This window comes from Somniosus microcephalus, chromosome 3 (assembly GCF_052327205.1).
Source record: "Somniosus microcephalus isolate GS21.2 chromosome 3, FLI_Smic_1.0, whole genome shotgun sequence".
In the NCBI taxonomy this organism is placed as follows: Eukaryota; Metazoa; Chordata; class Chondrichthyes; order Squaliformes; family Somniosidae; genus Somniosus; species Somniosus microcephalus.
The window spans coordinates 51180445-51203980 of record NC_140989.1 but is presented as its reverse complement, the minus strand read 5'-3'; the positions used below and the strand labels follow the sequence as shown (position 1 = coordinate 51203980).

At 48.2% G+C, this 23536-nt stretch overlaps 1 protein-coding gene across 1 annotated transcript in view; it reads left to right on the top strand.

The window, feature by feature from the left end:
* Positions 1 to 23536, top strand: part of LOC147121052 (tetratricopeptide repeat protein 7A-like) — a 408967-nt gene that overhangs the window by 186274 nt on the left and 199157 nt on the right. Inside the window, exon 12 of the mRNA XM_085980379.1 lies at positions 21737 to 21854. Within this exon, the coding sequence (XP_085836505.1) occupies positions 21737 to 21854 (118 nt within the window). The remainder of the gene's footprint in view (positions 1 to 21736; positions 21855 to 23536) is intronic.

The following is a 23536-nucleotide window of genomic DNA, read 5'->3' as shown; positions in this document are numbered from 1 at the left end:
CCTTTAGCCTTAAGAAATATATCCAACTCTTTCTTGAATATACTTAATGAACTGGCCTCCACCGCCCTCTGTGGCAGAGAATTCCACAGGTTCACCACTCTCTGGGTGAAGAAATTCCTCCTCATTTCAGTCCTAAATGGCTTACCCCTTATCCTTAGACTATGACCCCTGGTTCTGGACTCCCTGGCCATCAGAAACATCCTTCCTGCATCTAGTCTGTCCAGGCCTGACAGAATTTTATAGGTTTCGATGAGATCCCCTCTCAATCTTCTAAACTCCAGTGAGTATAAGCCCAATCGACACAATCTCTCCTCATACGTCATTCCTGCCATCCCAGGTATCAGCCTGGTGAATCTTCGCTGCACTCCTTCCATGACAAGAACGTCCTTCCTCAGGTAAGGCGACCAAAACTGCACACAATACTCAAGGTGCGGTCTCACCAAGGCCCTGTACAACTGTAGCAAGACATCCTTGTTCCTGTACTCGAACCCTCTTGCTACGAAGGCCAACATACCATTTGCCTTCTTAACCGCCTGTTGCACCTGCATGCTTACCTTCAGCGACTGGTGTACAAGAACACCCAGGTCTCTTTGCACTTCCCCTTCTCCCAATCTATTGCCATTCAAATAATAATCTGCCTTCCTGTTTTTGCCACCAAAGTGGATAACCTCACATTTATCCACATTATAGTGCATTTGCCATGTTTCTGCCCAATCACCCAACCTGTCCAAATCGTGCTGGAGTTTCACGACATCTTCCTCACAGCATACCCTCCCACCCAGCTTTGTGTCGTCTGCAAATTTGGAGATATTACATCCAATTCCCTCGTCCAGATCATTAATATATATTGTGAACAGCTGGGGTCCTAGGACCGATCCTTGCGGTACCCCACTAGTCACTGCCTGCCACTCAGAAAACGACCCGTTTATTCCAACTCTTTGCATTCTGTCCGCCAACCAGTTCTCTATCCAAGTCAATACCTTGCCCCCAATCCCATGTGCCTTAATTTTGCACGCTAATCTCTTATGCGGGACCTTATCGAAAGCCTTCTGAAAGTCCAAATACACCACATCCACTGGTTCTCCCTTATCTATTTTACCAGTTCCATCCTCAAAAAATTCCAGTAGATTAGTCAAGCATGATTTACCTTTTCTAAATCCATGTTGACTTTGTCCGATCCAGTCACTGCTTTCCAAGTGCTCTGCTATTACATCTTTTATAATGGACTCTAGCATTTCCCCCACTACCGATGTCAAGCTTACCGGTCTATAATTCCCCGCCTTTTCTCTACCACCTTTTTTGAATAGTGGGGTAACATTAGCTACCCGCCAATCCAGGGGTACCGTTCCAGAGTCTATCGAGTTCTGGAAGATGACCAGCAATGCATCTACTATTTCTAGGGCCACTTCCTTAAGTACCCTGGGATGTAGATTATCAGGCCCTGGGGATTTGTCGGCCTTCAGTCCCATCAATTTTCCTAACACCATTTCCCTACAAATACTGATTTCTTTCAGCTCCACCCTTTCTTCAGACCCTATGTTCCCCGGCATCTCTGGGAGGTTATTTGTGTCCTCCTTTGTGAAGACAGAACCAAAATATGTATTTAGTTGGTCTGCCATTTCTTTGTTCCCCATTATAAATTCCCCCGATTCTGACTGCAAGGGACCTACGCTTGACTTCACCAATCTTTTTCTCTTCACATATCTATAAAAGCTTTTACAGTCAGTTTTTATGTTCTCTGCAAGCTTACTCTCATATTCTATTTTCCCTTTCTTAATTAATCCCTTTGTCCTCCTTTGTTGAATCCTAAACTGCTCCCAATCCTCAGGATTATTGCTTTTTCTGGCCAATTTATATGCCCTCTCCTTGGACATTATGCTATCCCTAATTTCCCTTGTTAGCCATGGTTGGGTCACCTTTTTTGTTCTATTTTTATGCCAAACTGGGATGAACAAATTCTGTAGTTCATCCATCCGGTCTTTGAATGTTTGCCATTGCCTATCCACCGTCAACCCTTTGAGTGCCATTCCCCAATCAATCCTACCCAACTCGCTCCTCAGACCATCGTAGTTTCCTTTATTTAAATTGAGGACCCTAGTCTCCGAGTCAACTACTTCATTCTCCATCTTAATGAAGAATTCGATCATATTATGATCGCTCCGACCCAAGGGGCCTCGTACAACAAGATTGCTAATTAATCCTTTCTCGTTACATAATACCCAGTCTAAGATGGCCTGATCTCTGGTTGGTTCCTCGACATATTGGTCCAGGAAACCATCCCGTAAACACTCCAGGAATTCCTCCTCCACAGTATTGTTACTCATTTGGTTGGCCCAATCTATATGTAGATTAAAGTCACCCATGATGACTGCTGTGCCCTTATTGCACGCTTCTTTAATTTCTCTCTTAATGCCATCCCCAACCTCCGCCTTACTGTTTGGAGGTCTATAAACCACTCCCACTAACGTTTTTTTCCCCTTAGTATTTCTCAATTCTACCCATACAGATTCCACCTCATCAGTGCTAATATCCTTCATTACAATTGTGTTAATCCCTTCTTTAACCAGTAATGCTACCCCACCTCCCTTTCCTTTTTGCCTATCTTTCCTGAATATCGAATACCCCTGGATGTTGAGTTCCCAGTCCTGGCCTTCCTTGAGCCACGTTTCCGTAATCCCAACCAAATCGTATTTGTTTACTTCTATTTGCGCAGCCAATTCATCCACCTTGTTACAAATGCTCCTCGCATTAAGACACAAAGCCTTCAGGCTTGTTTTTTTAACGCTCTTAGACCTATTAGAATTATTATTTACTGTGGCCATGTTTGATTTAAACCGTTGATTTCTCTGGCTGCCACTTTTGTTTTTCTCCTTCCTATCTTTTGCTTTTATCCTTGTTTCCCTTTCCTCTGTCTCCCTGCTCAGGTTCCCAAACCCCTGCCATTTTAGTTTAAACCCTCCCCCACAGCACTAGCAAACACTCCCCCTAGGACATTGGTTCCAGCCCTGCCCAGGTGCAAACCGTCTGGTTTGAACTGGTCCCACCTCCCCCAGAACCGGTTCCAATGTCCCAGGAACTTGAATCCCTCCCCCTGGCACCATTCCTCTAGCCACGTATTCATCTGAAGTATCCTTCTATTTCTACTCTGACTAGCACGTGGCACTGGTAGCAATCCTGAGATTACTACCTTTGAGGCCCTGTTTTTTAATTTATCTCCTAACTCCCTATACTCCGCTTTTAGGACCTCATCCCGCTTTTTACCTATATCGTTGGTGCCTATATGCACCATGACAACTGGCTGTTCACCCTCCCCTTCCAAGATGGTCTGGAGCCGCTCGGAGACATCCTTGACCCTTGCACCAGGGAGGCAACACACCATCCTGGAGTCTCGTTTGCGGCCGCAGAAACGCCTATCTATTCCCTTTACAATTGAATCCCCTATTACTATAGCTCTACCCCTCTTTTTCCTCCCATTCTGTGCAGCAGAGCAACCCCTGGTGCCAGGAAGTTGGCTGCTGCTGCCTTCCTCTGATAAGCCATCCCCCCCAACAGTATTCAAAGTGGTGTATCTGTTGGAGAGGGGGATGGCCACAGGGGACCCCTGCACTACCTGCCTGCGCCTAGTACTCTGCCTGTTGGTCACCCGTTCCCTTTCTTCCTGTCCAACCTCTACCTGCGGTGTGTCCAACTCCGTAAATGTGCTATTCACGATGTCCTGAGCATCGTGAACGCTCCAGTATGCATCCAATCGCAGCTCCAGCGCCGCAATGCGGTCTGTCGGTAGCTGCAGCTGGATGCACTTCCTGCACATGTAGTTGTCAGGGACACAGGAAGTGTCCCTGATTTCCCACATATCGCAGGAGGAGCAGATCACGGGGCCCGGCTGTCCTGCCATGACTTACCCTTTAATTAATTGAATTTAAATTAAATCAATCAATCCCACTAATTACACTACAGTTAACTGGTTTACCAACAGTCCCTGCTACACCAGAGAGACCTTAGAAACTATAAACCAGAGTTAAAGTTTTAAAAAAAAAGAGAGAAATACTCACCAACCAAATACTCACCAACCAATCACTTACCTGCTTCCTGGTGATGTCACACTTTGATTACTTTTTACCTCTCTCCTCTGCTGTTGAATTAGTCGGGCTGCTCCTGACTCACTGCCGCCGGTTTCCAACTGCCGCCGATGCTCAGTGTTCCCACGCAGGCCCGCTCTGGCCCGATCTTAGACAGACGCGTTTCCCCTCGGTCACCCTAACCCATGTGGTTGTGACCTGCAGTTTGGGACACGGTATGGAAGCTTCTCCATACGTGAAACCCTCGTTGCCGGAGTACCGAGTCGAGTTCGATCCCAGCCACCCTGGCCACCTTCCCTTGTGGAAGTAAGTGGCCATTCCGTCCGTGTACCCTGTCCTATCCCCGTGTCACGGTAGGCCTGTTCCCTCCTGTGCAGCCGTAGAGGAAGGACACCTCGGTGTCTCCTCTTTCCATGCTGCCAGTCCCGATCATCATTAGGAATAGAAGTAGGATAAAGTTGTTGGCCATATTCCCTTGTTCCTCCGATCTCCTTTGGTTCCCTGCCAAAACAAAAGCAAAACAGTTCCGTTCTGTGAGAGGGTTTTCCTCCACGGATCAGGTTTTGGTTATTTACAAAATATTTAGTGTTCCCTGCTGCATTAACGAGCGCCCCATTTAAGACCTCTCCCGTCGGGGCCTCTTGCAGCTCACGGTCGGCGAGTAGGGAGGCGTTCACAGCACCCTAGGCCGTGGGACCCGACTGCTCCTCCTTACCGCCCCGTCCTCCGGGTCATCATCGTCCCACACCATGGGAGGAAGACCTGTGTCCACCAGGCTCATGACTATGCCCTGGTGCCTCTTGGCCTTTGTTTCCCCCTCCTCGGGGTTAAACAACTTGCACTGGTTTACATGAAACCATTTCGTGTGTTTCGGGAGTTTTACTGCATATACCATGGGGCTCACTTTAGCCACGATATTATAAGGCCCCCATATACAGCGGCTCGAACGCCCCTACTCTGATGTAATTACGGACCGTTACCTGGTCTCCCACCTCCCACTCGTGGGTTCTCTGGGGTTCTAACAGCAGCTGATTTTTCGAGTGCTGGCTCCCCGGGTTACTGGCTGCCTGCCAGTGAATCCGTTTCAATGTCTCGTACAGATTTTGGACAAACCTGGCTCGTGTGGGGAGTACCCTGTGCTTCTGGAGGGGCTGGCCCAGACACACCATTAAGACTAGAGGCAAGACCTCATCCCATCTCTGCAGGAACGGGCCTCTCACCTTCCTCAGTCTTTCTTTCAGTGTCCGGTTCATGCGCTCCACAATCCCCAGTGACTGGGGGTTGTGAGCCACATGTCACTTCCCTTGTATTCCCAAGAGTTTTAAGGTGGCCTGCATCACCTGCCCCGTGAAATGGCTCCCTTGGTCGGACTCCACGACCTGTGGCAGCCCCCACCGGGAGAACACTTCCCTCACCAGGATTCTAGCTGTTGCTAGTGCCGTGGCTGCTCGGCAGGAGAAGGCTTCCACCCACTTGGAAAATACGTCCACCAGGACTAAACAGTACTTGTTGCCTGCTTTAGTGGTGGGCAGTGGTCCGATGAAATCGACCTGCAGGGACTGCCACAGCCCCTCTACCCTCCTGGTGTGTCCTATGGGGGCTTTCCTGTGCTGCGGATCGGGGTTATTGGCTGCGCACACCAAACAGTGTGCACAGAAAACCCGGACATCCTCCCTGAGCTGGGGCCACCACCCTGCCTCCTCTACCCTTTGCCAGGTAGTCTCCGGCCCTGAGTGTCCCGCTCCCGGGCCCCCATGGGCCAACTGGAGGAACTCCTCTCGGTGCTGCGCTGGGACTACCCACCGATCCCCTTTGAAAAGCATCCCCTCTTTGATACTAATGTCTGCTGCCCTGAAAGGACCTTCTATGGACTCCCCATTCTCTCTCTTTACGAGGACGGCCTTAAGGATGGGATCCTGGACTTGGACCTGCTTTAAGTCAGGGGCCAAAGCTACCCCGTGTTCCTCCCTTGTCCCGGATTGCGGCTACCGGACCTGCTTTGTCCGGATCCCAGAATACTCCTTCTCTGGCCCCCTGTTTGGCCAGCTTATCTACCTTTTGGTTGCCCTCCCACTTGGGCTCTGTCTTTGAATGGGCTTTAACTTTGTGAATATAGTGATCTCCCCGGGTGCCTGTGGCCTCCAAAAGTTTACCTCGCAGCGGTGCTGTTGCTAGGGACTTCCCATCTGCGGACTTGAATCCGCGCCTCGCCCAGATTGCCAGGTATTCTGTGCATGAGTTGCACGTGAACATAGAGTCGGAGGAAATGGTGTAGGGGGTGGGGAACTCGTTGGGGTGGTTGACCACGTCTGCCAGTTCGGCGTGCTGAGCGCTCAGGGTGTTGGGGAGTTTAATGGCCTTCGCTCTTTTAGACGTAGGGTCATAGATTCCGCACCAGGTGAGACACCCCACTTCACGACCGAACTGGACCCGTCTATATAGATGTCCCGGCCCGTCGGGTGTATCCCGGCCCGGAATCCTTCATCTACACCCTACACCCCTTCTACCGTACACATGTGGGCCGTCCCTGGGTAAATCATGTTGGCTGCTAGCTTTGGTTCGGTCAACCCCTGCACTCTCGAGTTCAACTCTGAGAGCAGTAATGTCCAGCGAGCAATGCAGGCACTGTTCACCGTCCCATCTTTGATTCTCCCGTCCAACAGCATCTGAGTGGGTGTGTGGCGGGTCAAGAAAACTATTGGGGATGAACCCGTAAAAAGCTGAGAGCATTTTACGGCCCAATGCGTGGCTAGGAGGTGCCTCTCACAGTTGGAATATCCCCGTTCTACCTCGGTGAGAACCCTGGATGAGTATACCACGGGCCGTAGCTTGCCGTGTTGCTCCTGGAGCAACACCGCGCTCAAGTTATCCCCGCTGGCTGCTACCTCTAAGAAGAATTCTTCCCCGCCGTTGATGGCTCCCAATGTGGGTGCCGTCTGCAAATCCCCTTTGAGGCGAGTGAACGCTTCCTGGCAGTTCTGATCCCACTCCCACTCGACTCCCTTACGGAGGAGCCGAAGCAGAGGGGCTGCCGTGGCTGCGTAACCCTCTATGAAGTCCCGGCAGTACCCTGTGAGTTCCAGAAAAGACCTTACCCCGGTCACATTCTTGGGGGCTGGTAGCTCCTGTACTGCCTTCCTCCAAGCCTCATCTATGGCCCTTTCACCAGCCCTTAAGGTCAGTCCGAGGAATTTGACTTCCTCCTGGCCGATCTAGGCTTTCTTGGGGTTGACCTTGAAACCCGCCTCCTGCAACAGCTTTAGCAGCTCGTCCAACAGTGGCCCGTGGTTTTCCCCCTCGGCGAAGAACAAAAGCAGGTCGTCCACGTACTGGATTAACTGGTGGGATCGGCTGAAGCCTTTTAATGCGTCCGCCATGCGTTGGTGGACTATGGAGGGGCTGTTGTGGAACCCCTGGGGAAGGCATGTCCATGTATACTGCTGCCCTTTAAAATTGAATGCAAACTTGTATTGGTCTTCCCATCTGAGGGGAATCGACCAAAACCCGTTGGAGATATCCAGCACCATGAATGTGGTTGCTGGAATGCTCCCGATCAGATCGGCGACAGCTGCGACTGTGAGCGCGCAAGCTGGTATGTTCTTATTAAGGACCCGCTAGTCCACGGTGGCTCTCCACGACTGGTCAGGTTTCTTCACCGGCCAGAGTGGTGACTTCACATGGGTGGCAATTAGTCTCAACACCCCCTGTTTTACCAGGGATCCCAGTGCCGTCTCCAAGTTGGCTTCTGCCTCCTGGGGGAAACTATACTGCTTTTGTGGCCGTGACTTGGGGTCCCCTTGCCACAAGCATGTTTATGGGTGGTGAATGCGGCGAGGTTGTCCCGTACATTCGCCTGGTCCTGGGCTGGGGCGCTACTAGCGACTGTTCCAGGTCGTAACTCCCTTTGGGTTTCATGGTGCATACACTACCCCCTCCGCCCTTATCTCTGGGGATCACTATCACCTCCTCTGTCTTGTCTGAGACCACTGCCCCCCACAGGCAGTGATTCCTCAGGTCCACAATGACCCGGTTGGCTACCATGAAATCAGCCCTGAGGACTCCTCAACCTGGTTGTTCCCATTTCATTAGCACGCACTGCCACGTGGTGCGGAGGGACCCTAGCTCTATTCTCAGGGGTTTCGACATTGCCCCCGCCTGCTCATTCCATGTGGATCCCATTAGGCTAAATGGGATCTTGTTAGACCAGGGTGAATTGGTCGGGTCCTTTGAATGGACCACCGTGCTGGAAGCTCCGGTGTCCACCAAATATCTCCCCTGCATCGTCTCCACCCCCATCTCAACACAGGGCCTGTCCCACTCATCATAGGTGAGCGGACAGGTACTCAGGCTGGGCGCGTTCTAGTCAGGAGGAAGGGGGACATGCGGGTGTGGTTGGCATTATGCTGCTCACGGCAGCGTCTAGCCGCCTTTTGTCCTTCCCCAGCACCGTGCGAAGGGTGGCCACCAGAACATCAAACAGTTCATTGGTCACCTCAGTGACCAGGGTTTTCGCACGGGAGGACCCCCTCGGTCTGACCCCCGCCTCCCCCCTTTTGGGCCAGGCAATCCCGCCTCCAGTGTCCATTCTTCCCATACTTGAAACAAGTCTTTGACTTGTCGGCATTACCCCCTTCCTGACGCCATTCCTTCCTATCCCCCTTACTGGCCTTCATCTCATGTACCCTCCCCTTGTGTTTGACCTCATCCCCGGAACCGGCCTTAAAACCTAAGCCCGATTTCTGGAGCACGCCTGCCTCCGTGTTTGCGAGGTACTCGGAGTCAAACCATGCTTCTGCCTTGGCGGCCGTGACGGTCCAGTGCTGAGATCGCTCTCCCTGTTTCGGGCGGCCAGCTCTCGCCGCTCGCTCCCGCAACCGGAGCGAGGTGCTCGGCGAGTCAGGCAGAGGCAGCGCAGCGCGGTGAGCAGCAGCAGCAGCCAAGCCGACCCGCTGGAGCACATCGGCCGGCAGCTCCTCGGCGGGAAGGAATTCCGACTGGGAGGAGGGGAGCCGAGCATGGCGGCCAGAGGCTGACCCATGAAGAGAGAAGTAGGCCCCGGGCCGTGGAGCCGGCGACGGTGAAGAGGAGGCCGCATTGGAGCATTCACATCCCGACGATGTGTTCGGCGAGTCGGGCAGAAGAGCGCAGCGCAACGAGCAGCAGCAGCAGCCTCACGACACGCTGCAGCACGTCGGCCGGCAGCTCCATTTCGGGTAACTCGCAGTCCGGATGGGAGGAGGGGAGCCGGGCATGGTGGCCAGAGCGGGAGAAGCAGGCCACCACACGTGGAGCCGGCAACAGTGAGGAGGAGGCCGCAGTGAAGAGGAGGACGGAGTGGCTGAGGGACATCGTGCTCCCACTGCCACGGGAAGCCATTGTATTGACTCTGAATGCGGCGCTGTATGTATAGCTAACGTGTCCCTACGGGGAACAAGCATTCCATTGTACTTGTTACACATGGCAAATAAATCTAATCTGAATCTGAATCTAATCCGTGGCAGGCTGTTTGCTACCAGGGTCCTGAGCCAGTGATTTCTGGGGACCCCTGTCAGTTGCGCGCGGTCTGCTGCACCTTCAGTTGCCTTTGCGTACACCGGCCATAGCCTGTCCGCAAATGCAGCTGGTGCCTCGCTGGCCAACTGTAAAGTCCATTCCACTTGTATACAAAAATGCATTAGAAATAAAAGGGGGGCTTTTGGCAGTTACAAAAGACTAAAGACGGAAGAAGCCCTAGAGGAGTATAAAAAGTGCAGGGGCATACTTAAAAAAGAAATTAGGAGGGCGAGGAGGGGCCATGAAATAACACTGGCGAGCAAAATAAAGGAAAATCCTAAGATGTTTTATAAGTATATTAAGGGCAAGAGGATAACCAGGGAAAGGGTAGGGCCCATTAGGGACCAAAGTGGCAATCTGTGTGTAGAGCCAGATGATGTAGGCGGGGTTTTAAATGAATTTTTTGCATCTGTGTTCACTATGGAGAAAGACGATGCAGACATAGAAATCGGGCAAGGGGACTGTGACATACTTGAACATATTAGCATCGAGAGGGAGGAGGTGCTAGCGGTTTTAGCAGGCCAAAAAGTGGATAAATCCCCAGGCCCGGACGAGATGTATCCCAGGCTGCTGTGGGAGGCAAAGGAGGGAGATTGCAGGGGCTCTGACACAAATTTTCAGAACCTCTCTGGCCACAGGGGATGTACCAGAGGACTGGAGAACAGCTAATGTAGTACCATTATACAAGAAGGGTAGCAGGGATAAACCAGGGAATTACAGGCCAGTGAGCCTATGATGCACTATCAATTGCTACAAAAGACTGGAGATTGAGAAAGTAATAAACAGGCTTTTATTACCAAAGAACAGAGCATGCCTCTTGTGGTTGCCTGGTATCCAAAAGGGCCGGAGGCTGCCGAGCAGCGACCTTTATACCCAGCCATGAGGGTGGAGCCAGGGGCGGAGTCAGCTGAGGCATGCACAGACAAGTACAACAATATACAAGAGTGAACAACAGTACTAACAACAGTGGTTTACCACAGCCTAACATCTGTGGTAGGGAAATTATTGGAAAAAATTCTGAGGGACAAAATTAGTCTCCACTTGGAGAGGCAAGGATTAATCGGGGATAGTCAGCATGGCTTTGTCAAGGGTAAATCATGTCTGACAAATCTGATTGAATTTTTCGAGGGGGTGACTAGGGGGGTGGATGAGGGAAATGCTGTGGATGTGGTCTACATGGACTTCAGTAAAGCCTTTGACAAAGTCCCGCATAGGAGACTGGTCAAGAAGGTAAGAGCCCATGGGATCCAGGGTGCCTTGGCGCGTTGGATCCTAAACTGGCTGAGTGGCAGGAGGCAGAGGGTGATGGTCGAAGGTTGCTTTTGTGACTGGAAGCCTGTGTCCAGTGGGGTACCTCGGATCGGTGCTGGGTTCCTTGTTGTTTGTGATCTACATAAATGATTTGGATGAGAATGTAAAAGGTATGATCAGCAAGTTCGCAGATGACACGAAAATTGGTGGGGTGGTCAATTGCGAGGAGGAAAGCCTCAGGCTACAGGACGATATAAACGGGTTGGTCAGATGGGCGGAAAAGTGGCAAATGGAATTTAACCCTGAAAAGTGCGAGGTGATGCATTTTGGACGGACAAATAAGGCAAGGGAATACACAATGAGTGGTAGGACCCTAGGAAGTACAGAGGGTCAGAGGGACCTTGGTGTACATGTACATAGATTCCTGAAGGCAGCGGAACAGGTAGATAAGGTGGTTAAAAAGGCATATGGGATACTTGCCTTCATTAGCCGAGGCATAGAATATAAGAGCAGGGAGGTTATGATGGAGCTGTACAAAACGCTGGTGAGGCCACAGCTGGAGTACTGTGTGCAGTTCTGGTCGCCTCACTATAGGAAGGATGTGATTGCTTTGGAGAGGGTGCAGAGAAGATTCACCAGGATGTTACCTGGGATGGAGCGCCTCAGCTATGAAGAAAGACTAAACAGGCTGGGGTTGTTTTCCTTGGAGCAAAGAAGGCTGAGGGGGGACCTGATTGAGGTATACAAAATGATGAGGGGCATAGATAGGGTAGACAAAGAGGAACTTTTCCCCTTAGTAGGGGGGTCAATAACAAGGGGGCATAGATTCAGGGTAAGGGGCAGGAGATTTAGAGGGGATTTGAGGAGGACCTTTTTCACCCAGAGGGTGGTTGGAATGTGGAACTCAATGCCCAAAAGGGTGGTAGAGGCAGGAACCCTCACAACATTCAAGAAGCATTTGGATGAGCACTTGGAATGCCATTGCATACAAGGCTATGGACCAAATGCTGGAAAATGGGATTAGACTGGACAGGGATGGATGGGCGGCGCAGACACGATGGGCCGAAGGGCCTCTTTCTGTGCTGTAAAACTCTATGACTCTATGACTTGTGAGAACGGACTACCCTGGGTATGCCCCATGGCTCTCGGGATCTCCTCTTTCAACCCCTCTGTGGTGCCTCGCCCTGCTTTTGTGGCTGCGGACAGGCTCTGATACAGTTTCCCGTCAAGGGAGAGCAGCATCAGCCTGTGGGTCTCGCCCTCGCTACACCCGTTGATTCCCCCCTACCTGCTCAACCTCCATAAAGTGAACTGAGGGGTCCCCATCCTGTTTGAGTTTGGACAACTCTGCTACCATGGCTTGCAACTGTGGGGTGGTGAATGGGACCACGTAATTGCTCTGCAGCGGGCCCTGGTCACCGTTTGGTGTGGGTGGACCGTACTTTTGCTGCTGCAGAGGATACATTGGTCTCAGTGGCGCTTCTGGCGCTGGTAGGACTTCCCTGTCCTGAACCTTATCCTCTGCTTCCTGACCCCCCTCGTCTCACTCCACCCGGGTTTCCCCTGGTGCCATTAAACAGACCATGCCTCTGGTCCCAGACAAGGCTTGGGTCAACTTTTTAATCCTTTCTTCGCAGGGACCGTGATCAGAGTCTTCATAGCCCCTACTTCTAGCTACCTTATGAGCTATTTTAATGTCCCTTAGCTGACCCTCCAAACCGTCAGCTCTCGTTAATCTTGCGTTCTCCTCCCATAAGGCCTGCTCATTCAACCTGGCCTCCGTAATCTGGCACCGCAGGTATTCCCCCATATTACGGGAGGTCTCTTCCTGCATGCGTCTTTCCTCGCGCAACTCCTCCACTAGTCTACTCCCGACTATCCCCCTTGCGTCTGACGTGTCTTCAGACTCCTTCAGTTCGTTTTTGAGCTTTTCAACCTGCTCCCGGAGCAGTTGAACTTGCTTTTGGAAGCACAGGAGCCAAATCGCCTTCTCTTTGGACTTCCTGTACTCCTTGCTCCCTGTCCACCCTGCGGCCCTATCCTGGGGACTCTCGGAGCGCAACATCTCTGTCACCCATTGCTGGGGTATGTTAAACTTTGTAAACACATAGGAGGAAATTCTGTCCTCCATTCCGGATCTCTTGCCATCCAAACTGTCCATATCTAATCCACAACCTATCGTCCTGCCGGCAGCCGCCAATTCTGTAACCGCTTTTTGCGGTGGCCAATTTCCTAAGGCCCCTGCCGCAATTGCCAATTATTGCAAGTGGTTTCGCCCCGCCCATAGTGAGCACACAAACCCCCTTACTACAAGTTCTGGACAATAGGGATTACTGAGGACAGATTGGAACATGGACAGTGTTTTCGGGCTCACCCGTACAGTGTTTATTAAGGTTGACAAAACCACTCCACTCGCATACAGTACGAGCAGTGTGAACACAACAGTACAACCCTGACTTGTCCAACAAGCCCCTGCCGTGCTGACTTACCATGGCCTAAACAGATGGATTGCCAGACTGTGTTGCCACTATCCTGAGGAGGAGGGCTGACGGAATCTGCAAAAGAACTCTAGTTACTCTGCTCCACATCACTGCGCTTGTTTAAAAAAAAGATACAACAGGAACTAGTTTGAGAAGTGATTTAGCAAAAGTGGACTGGAAACAGTTACTTGAAGGTAAATCAGTGTCAGAGCAGTGGGAGGCATTCAAGAGGGAGATACATGGAGTTCAGGGTGAACATGTTTCCACAAAGTAAAAGAGTAGAGCTGCCAAATTTAGAGCCCCCTGGATGACAAGGTGCATACAGGGTAAGATAAGGCAGAAAAGGGAAGCCTATATCAGATATCGTGAGCTCAATACTGCAGAAAGCCTAGAAGAGTATAGAAAGTGTAAGGGTGAAATTAAGAAGGAAATTAGGAAAGCAAAAAGAGGACATGAAAGATACTGGGAAGTAGAAGCAAAGAAAACCCAAAGATCTTTTATAATTACATGAAGAGCAAGAGGATAACTCAGGAAAGGCCTATCAGGGACCAAAATGGTGATCTATTTGTGGAGATGAAGGATGTGGGTAAGATACTTAATGAATACTTTGCAGCTGTATTCACGAAAGAGGGGGACGATGCCGACGTTGAAGTTAAGGAGGAAGATAGTGAAATATTGGATGGGATAAACAGAGTAAGAGAGGAAGTATTAAGGGGTTTAGCATCCTTGAAAGTAGGTAAATCGGCAGGGCCGGATGAAATATAACCGAGGCTATTAAAAGAAGCAAAGGAGGAAATTGTGGAGGCTCTGACCATCATTATCCAATCCTCCCTGGCTACAAGAGTGGTGCCAAGGATTAGAGAACTGCTAACGTTGTACCATTGTTTAAAAGGGGAGGAAGGGATAAACTGAGCAATTACAAGCCAGTTAGTTTAACCTTGATGGTGGGCAAATTACTGGAATTAATTCTGAGGGACAGTATAAAGCTTCATTTAGAAAGAAGCAGATTAATCAAGGTCAGTCAGCATGGTTTTGTTAAGGGAAGGTCGTGTCTGACTAACTTGATTGAATTCTTTGAGGAGGTAACAAGGAGGGTCGATGAGGGCAGTGCGTTTGATGTAGTCTACATGGATTTTAGCAAGACTTTTGACAAGGTCCCACATGACAGGCTGATCAAAAAAGTAAAAGCCCATGGGATCCAAGGGAGAGTGACAAATTGGATCCAAAATTGGCTCAGTGACAGGAAGCAAAGGATAATGGTTGAGGGGAGATTTTCCGACTGGAAGGCTGTTTTATGTGGGGTTCCACAGGGCTCAGTACTCGGTCCCTTACTTTTTGTAGTATATATTAATGATTTAGACTTAAATGTAGGGGGCACGATAAAGAAATTTGCAGATGATACAAAAATTGGCCGTGTGGTTGACAGTGAGGAGGAAAGCTTTAGACTGCAGGAAGATATCGATGAACTGGTCAGTTGGGCAGAAAAATGGCAACTGGAATTCAATCCAGAAAAGTGTGAGGTAATGCATTTGGGGAGGGGCAACAAGGCAAGGGAATACACAATTAATGGGAAGAACAGAGGAACCTTGGAGTGTCTGTCCACGGATCCTTAAAGGTAGCAGGACAGGTTGATAAAGTAGTTAAAAAGGCATATGGAATACTTTCCTTTATTAGCCGAGGCATAGAATATTCTCCCCGTGTTTGCGTGGGTTTCCGCCGGGTGCTCCGGTTTCCTCCCACAGTCCAAAGATGTGCGGGTTAGGTTGATTGGCTATGATAAATTGACCCTTAGTGTTAGGGGGATTAAATACGTGGGGTTACGGGGATCGGGTGGGATGTGTGTTGGTGTGGGGGTTACGGGGATCGGGTGGGATGTGTGTCGGTGCAGGCTCGATGGGCCGAAATGGCCTCTATCTGCACTGTGGGGTTTCTGTGATTCTGTGATTCTGTGAAACACACCCTCCCATGAACTAAACTATCACAGGACCCTTCCAACGCTAAACCCCCTCTGGTTTGGTAGGAACATACAGGCATCCCCTCGCACAGCTAAGTGACCTTGTGGGTGTGTAGGCTTGGCAATGCTCACCTAGATTGCCCTTGATCTTGCTTGCAGCTTCCTCCCGTACATCTCAGCTACCTGGTTCCGTACCGGCCTTGCGGTATGCGAGTCCAAGCCCGTCTCGGTTGGAAGAGCAAGGCTCAGCTCCTCTTGTCGTACCGTTGTGGGGAGGGCAGGAGAGAGAGAGAGAGCTATTCAAAACGGTTCTCTAATATACCCCCCCGCCAATACACAGACCGCTGTCTGTGGTTTTAATGGACACATGGCCTCAGGGAAATGGTTTCCAGGCCTCCTCCCAGGTTTGGATGGTTTAGATCTCGTTTTGATCTCCCAGCCGATTTAACTTAACGAGCTCATCTTCTTCAGAAACAATGAGTCGCCAGCCTCGTTATTCATGACTTGGGAGTGGGCCTCTTGAGCCATTGTTCCCAAGGGTAGTCCGTTACCATACGAATGCAACCTGGTTACATCAGCCACCTTCAGCTTGAGTGTTTTTCCACAGCCTCCCCCCCCCCCCCCCCCCCAAACAGCCTGTCCAGTTTTTAATAAGGGTATATGTTCATAATCTAAAAATCCATGGGGTCTGCGCCGACTGCTACATGAGGGTTATCTGTGTGTGGAGGCGGGAGACGTCGGTAGGGTTCTTAATGAATACTTTGCGTCTGTTTTCACAAAGGAGAAGGACGATGCAGACATTGCTATCGGGAGGAGGAGGAGTGTGAAATGTTAGATGAAATAAACATAGTGAGAGAGGAAGTATTAAGGGGTTTAGCAGCTTTAAAAGTGGATAAATCCCCAGGCCCGGATGAAATGTATCCCAGGCTGTTAAGCGAAGCAAAAGAGGAAATAGCAGAGACCCTGACCATTTTTCAATCCTCTCTGGCTTCAGGTGTGGTACTGGAGGACTGCTAATTTGGTACCCTTGTTTAAAAAGGGAGAAAAGGATAGACCAAGTAATTACAGGCCAGTCAGCCTAACCTCGGTGGTGGGAAAATTATTGGAAAGAATTCTGAAGGACAGGATAAATCTTCATTTAGAAAGACACGGATTAATCAAGGATAGTCAGCATGGTTTTGTTAAGGGAAGGTCGTGCCTGACAAACTTGATTGAATTTTTGGAGGAGGTAACAAGGAGGGTAGATGAGGGTAGTGCGTTTGATGTAGTGTATATGGACTTTAGCAAGGCTTTTGATAAGGTTCCACATGGCAGACTGGCCACGAAGTTAAAAGCCCATGGGATCCAGGGCAAAGTGTCAAGTTGGATTCAAAACTGGCTCGGAGACAGGAAGCAGAGGGTAATGATTGATGGGTGTTTTTGTGACTGGAAGGCTGTTTCCAGTGGGGTTCTGCAGGGCTCAGTACTAGGTCCCTTGCTTTTTGTGGTATATATCAACGATCTTGACTTGAATATAGGGGGTATGATTAACAAGTTTGCAGATGATACTAAAATCGGCTGTGTGGTTGATACTGAAGAAGGAAGCTGTTGACTGCAGGAAGATATCAATAAATTGGTCAGGTGGGCAGAACAGTGGCCAAATGGAATTTAATCCGGAGAAGTGTGAGGTAATGCATTTGGGGAGGGCTAACAAGGAAAGGGAATACACATTAAATGGTAGGACACTGAGTAGTGTCGAGGAACAAAGGGACCTTGGAGTGCATGTCCACAGATCCCTGAAGGTAGCAGGCCAAGTAGATAAGGTGGTTAAGAAGGCATACGGAATGCTTACCTTTATTAGCCGTGGCATAGAATACAAGAGCAGGGGGGTTTTGCTTCAACTGTATAAAACACTAGTTAGGCCTCAGCTAGAGTACTGCGTGCAGTTCTGGTCACCACATTACAGGAAAGATGTGATTGCACGAGAGAGGGTACAAAGGAGATTTACAAGGATGTTGCTGGGAGTAGAGAATCTTAGCTATGAGGAAAGACTGGATAGGCTGGGTCTGTTTTCCTTGGAACAGAGGAGGCTGAGGGGAGACCTTATTGAGGTGTATAAAATTATGAGGGGCATAGATAAAGTGGATAGAAAGGACCTATTTCCCTTAGCAGAGGGGTCAAAAACCAAGGGGCACAGATTTAAAGTAATTGGGGGAAGGTTTAGAGGGGATTTGAGGGGAAATTTCTTCACCCAGAGGGTTGTGGGGGTCTGGAACTCACTGCTTGAAAGGGTGGTAGAGGCAGTAACCCTAACCACATTTAAAAAGTACTTGGATGTGCACTTGGGATGCTCTAACCTGCAGGGCTACAGACCAAGAGCTGGAAAGTGGGATTCGGCTGGCTAGCTCTTTGTTGGCCGGCGCGGAAATGATGGGCCGAAATGGCCTCCTTCCATGCTGTAACTAAAAAAAAATGGTGGGGGGGGGTTCGGGGGGAGAATATTAGGAATTTATTTGAGGGGGTGGGGGGGGAGAAGGTCCTAACCCAGGAGGGTGACCCCTGCCTGTTCTCTGAAAGCAGTAGTGTTAACACTGTGAGCTGTGTCTGGAGCCTGGCTGTCACAATGAATGGATCAAATTACACATTGCAAAGATCTTGATTAGTCAGGCAGGCAGGATCAAATTACACATTCCAGACAAACTGCTGGGTGTGTCTTGTCTTCCAAGGGGACTGATCAGAAACCTGGTCTCGTCATCCAAGGGGATCAATCAGACCTTTGGTGTTGCAAATACACGCAGCCAGTGTGGTTTTGCCCATTACCCATTCTTTGTTCTTGGAAGCTCCTCCGTCAGGAAGCATTTTGCTGTTTTCCCCATGAGGAAAGCAGCTTGTGCTGACTTCTCAGTTTTACATCTAAACAAACACCTTAATTGAGGGTTTTGTTTAAAAGAGCTTCTAGAAACTGTTGGCAGATTAAAGGAGATTAATTACCAGAATAAAATACCTGTTTTTAATAATGTCTAAGATGGAAGAGAAGTGGTAATAAATGCTGCCAGTATGATTACTAAACTGCAGCTTGGCATTCATTATTTTGGGGGAGGAGAGGAATGCTGCTGCTTTGGCTTCGAAGACCTAATTTCTTTTCATGGAGCAGTCGGGCTTTATATCATCAGTGATCTCATCGCACCCTGGCTCTTGCTCAGAGAGCAGACAGTCTGAATGTGCCAGAATAATTGTGGGGTTTTTTCCCCTACTTTTACACTTAAAAATACAGATTTTTATTAAAAAAAACTGTTGTTTCCAATGTTCATTTAAAAGCTTCAAATCATCTTGGCTCCCTAAAAACAGTAAAAGCGAACCAGGAGCTCTGTACTTGCGATTATTATTTTTTTTGGCGCCGTTCTCGCCCACTCAGCACTGAATGTAAAAGTGTAAATGCTGGAAGTCAGAAATAAAACCAGCAAATGGGGGGGGAAGTACACAGCAGGTTGTTTAGCATCTGAAAGAGAAAAATAGGCCGATATTTTGGGCAGGGCCTGTTTTCAGAGCTGGTGTAGTCAAGGTGAAGAAATCCCTTTATTAGGATTAATTAATTCTAAACAAAGGAGGGAGGGGAAGAGAACAAGAGGTAAAAGTCAATTTCAATTATATAAAAATAGTTAACATATTTTAACCTTTGATCTCTTTCTGTTGTTCTCCCCTCTCCTTCGATTTTTATAAAAGAATGCGTTCAGCATGACTCTGTCAGTTATGGTGAAGGGCTCCATCTGAAACGTTAACCCATCTTGCACAGCTGCTGATCACCCTGATGTGCATTTACTGCTTTTATTGCTAAATCTTCTTTTACAGTTGAGCTGCAGCGTTTGAGGCATGGTGCGACAGCATTGATACAGCAGCAGATTCTCTTTTGCAGTGAATGTACTGAAAAGCACCCTTGTCAATGCAATGCTGCATCGTGTATTTTCCAGGAAATCCTTACTTGCGAATCCCAAGTTGACTGCATTGCGACTGAAATGAAAAACCTCCGGTGTAACCCATCCCAGTAGGGTAGTTCAATTTCCCCTGAATGATATGATCTCGGGCGCTCCACACAAACTGTTCTGCCTTATCTGGAATAATTTCTTCGGATAGTTATCCAGTGAATGCTGCTGTAAAGTGGCCATTTGTGGGGTCAGGATCGGGGTAGCCTGGTGACGCTTGCTTTCTGGGCTAGTACACGAAGGATTGACACCTGGGCAAGGTACTGGCGGGGAGTCAGCACTTTCAGGAGGGGGAATTTGAATTTAAAATCATCAGGCTTCCCAGTTTGTGTTCAGTACCTACAGGAGGGTTTTTGAATAAAATCAAAAAATATATAAGTATTAAGGTGCCCCATTATATGTCTCCAGGCTCCCTAGGGGGTGATACAGTGAGTTTTGTAGATTTAGTGCACCTGTTCTGGTACCAAGGGTTGCTATAGAAACTGAGTCAATCTGCAGCTTTCTTCTCCAGAGCAAGGATATGCAACCTTTTGGAGCTGGGGAGCAGATACACCTCACAAAGTGAGTGGGCTACATATGACTGCACAAAAATGCAAGCCCCCCATACATAGAAAATGCAGGATTGTCCACCCGGGGCAGGTTGTCCACCTTCCTGCTCTCTTGGTTGCAGGTGGTATGCAACCTAAGGAGACCAGGAGCCCTGATGGGAGAATAAAAAGAGGGATTTTTGCCATTGAACTTGGCTCAGTTTTGAACAAGGTAAAGAGAGAACAAAATAAATGTAATGCTGACTAATCTACAACACAATGAGATGAAGGATAAAAAAGCTGATATTTGAATTAGTAATGAGTAGCAGGTGCAAGTGATTGATGTCGTAAACAGACATTTTACATTCAAGCCACAGGTTATTTTATGTGAATTCATCTTTTAATAGAATAGTGAAATGTAGCAAAAGTCCTTGGAAGCTACTGGTGCTGGCCTGCTACGAACTCTAACTGGGCATTTTGATGGTTTTATTCCAATCAGTAATACAATTTTCTCTCTAGTTTCATTTTTATGCAGAATTAGCTGCATTTTAGTCCAAACTAATTCTGTATTTGTAGTCATATTTAAATTGATAGCTTCTGCTACTATTTGCGCTCTCTTCAAGCACTTTTCCGTACCCAGCACAAAAGTTAGCTCGCATAGACAAGCACGCTTAACTCTGTGTCGACAGAGCGATCTTGAGCAAAAGGTAACCTGGGATAGTGTGTTCTGGCTCAACAGTAGATTTGTTTATTGTTTCTACATATTGGATTTCTACTGTTCAGCCTTGTCAACTCAGAGAATGAGTAACATCAGCACTTTGTACCAGACTAAATGTGCAAACAGGTTTATTCGCAGGTAGTTGTGTACTGTGGCAGCAGTTACAGCCAGCTGCCCAAGGCAGTTCAAATAACACAGTAGCTTTGAACCAGTTCATGAAAGGTTAAACAGATAAAACAGTCAGTTCAAGGTCCTTTGAACAATGCCCAGCCGTTGCCGACAATTGCCATCTGTTTAGATTGTGACGTTACTTAATAGCTTGGTGAAACATGTCAGTTGTTTCCGTCATTTAGTTGATTGTTTTCTCAAATGCGTATGCCTGCAGGTAATCAACAATATTGGCTTCACTGGCTTTTTACTGATGAGCTTCAGGCAGTGCCAGAAGAATATAAGCACATTTCCCAGCATGCAGTTGCAGAAGCCATTTTGAGCCATCTTTCTTAAAACAATTTTTTTTAAAGCTAAGTAAACTAGTACAAAGAGAGGAGCCATAAACTACGGACAAAAATACTCTCTTTTTGCGACATCTACATTAGCCAACTTCTCAGCAGTTTAAAGACCTTGTCTCTGCAAAATTTTTGTTTATTCATGGAAAACTAATTCAGTTTTATGACTCACTCTCCATGGCACAGCACCTTACTCAATCTTCATGGCACAGCTCCTTACTCACTCTTCATGGCACAGCTCCTTACTCTTCATGGCATAGCTCCTTACTCACTCTTCATGGCATAGCTCCTTACTCACTCTTCATGGCATAGCTCCTTACTCACTCTTCATGGCATAGCTCCTTACTCTCTCTTCATGGCATAGCTCGTTACTCACTCATCATGGCAGAGTTCCTTACTTACTCTTCATAGCATAGCTCCTTACTCACACTTCATGGCATAGCTCCTTAATTACTCTTCATAGCATAGCTCCTTACTCACTCTTCATGGCATAGCTCCTTACTCACTCTTCATGGCATAGCTCCTTACTCACTCTCCATGGCATAGCTCCTTACTCTCTCTTCATGGCATAGCTCCTTATTCACTCTTCATGGCATAGCGCCTCAACTGTGAGAGTAGAATCTTGAAAAAAAAATTAACTTTCCAGCACTAGATGAACTGTGTAACATATCACCTATCTTTGTGATGAGTATATTCTGTTTATTTGCAGCTTGAAGAAGGGGAGCGATTTTGCATGACTGTAACAACCATGGAGGAAAAAGCTGGTGAATTTCTTACCAAGGGCTATCTGGGCCTCGGGTTGGTCTACAGTCTCCAAGCCACGGATGGTAAGGTGACAAACAAGACTGTATAAATACAGCAGCACATCAAAGAGAATGCTTCTGTAGGTACTTTTAACAAAGAAGCCCTTGTTTTGGTGTAGTCAAAGGCAAGTGCTCAATTGGATATCAGCTTCTAATAAATGCACAATTTTTCCGAAAATGCTTTCTATTTTCAATGCGGTTATTTTCTGAGTATGTATTCTTTTTTTCTGACATTTTTGCTTATTAATCCCCTATCCTGAGAGCTCATAGCTAAGCGGACTATCCCATAGCTGCACCCAGACTGGCACCTGTAATTGACAGTCAGGAGGAGACAGGGGGCATCTCGTCACATCTCTCTCCCTGGCCAATATTTGTCCCTCAACCAACATCACTGAAAGAGAATCTGGTCATTATCACATTGCTATTTGTTGGAGCTTGCTGTGTGTAAATTATCTGCTGCATTTCCCACATTACAACAGTGACTACACTTCAAAAAAGTGCATAATTGGCTGTAAAGCACTTTGAGGCATCCTGAGGTCATCAAAGGCACTACATAAATGCAAGTTCTTTTTTTTCTTTCTTTCCTCCCTCTGTGGACAACACTGCAGCATCCACTTGGCACCACCCAAATAGAATTGGGTTTTGATCTGCATCCCTCACCGCTCTGTATTACTGAGCATTTGTGCTGCACCAACACACGTTTACAAGTTCATTATTGCTGTAATGTTTTCTGTGCTATGGGGGAAAGGAGAGGGGATTCGGTTAGTACAGCCTTTTTAATAGCTTCTTGTTATAGAGTCATAGAGTTATAATAAACAAATCAAAAAAATTCTGAAGCTGTGTTGAACTAGCTGTTTATTGCAGGCATTAGTGCAGCTCCCAGTTTATCAAAATATTATTTTCAAATCAAATCAAATCAACTTTTTATTGTCATTGTTAGTGCACAAGTGCAGTACAACGAAATGTAGGCTTGCGGCTCCCGAGAGTGTACATTTAGATTAAGACATTTAAACATTCAACATACATTTGGCTTGTAATACATTAACATAAACATAACCATAATAAAGTGCGATAGCAAAATACTGCAGATGTTGGAAATCCGAAATAACAACAGAAAATGCTGGAAAAACTCAGCAAGTCAGGCAACATCCGTGGAGAGAAATTTGAGTTGACGTTTCGGGTTTGGTTAATAAAGTGCATTGGCAGATGTGCAGGCTTTAGAGTTTCTTTGTGGAGTTCAGTAGGATGACAGCCCTGGGAAAGAAGCTGTTCCTAAATCTGGTCGTACGGGTGCGAATGCATCTGTAGCGTCTCCCAGATGGCAGGAGGGCAAACAGACTGTGGCTGGGGTGGGTAGGGTCTTTGATGATGGACCGTGACCTCCGTAAAAAGCGTTTCTGGTATATGTGCTCTATGGTCGGTAGCCGGGTGCCGGTGATGCGTTGGGCAGTTTTGACTACCCGCTGCAGGGCTTTCTGGTCATAGTAGCTACAGCTGCCATACCATACTGTGATACAGTTTGTCAAGATGCTCTCTATTGTGCAGCGGTAAAAGTTAGAGAGGATCAGGGGTGACCGGTTACATCCCTTCAGCCTCCTTAGGAAATATAGGCGCTGCTGGGCCTTCTTCACCAGAGAGGAGGTATTGAGGGACCAGGAGAGGTCTTCCGTGATGTGGACTCCGAGGAACTTAAAGCTGTCCACCCT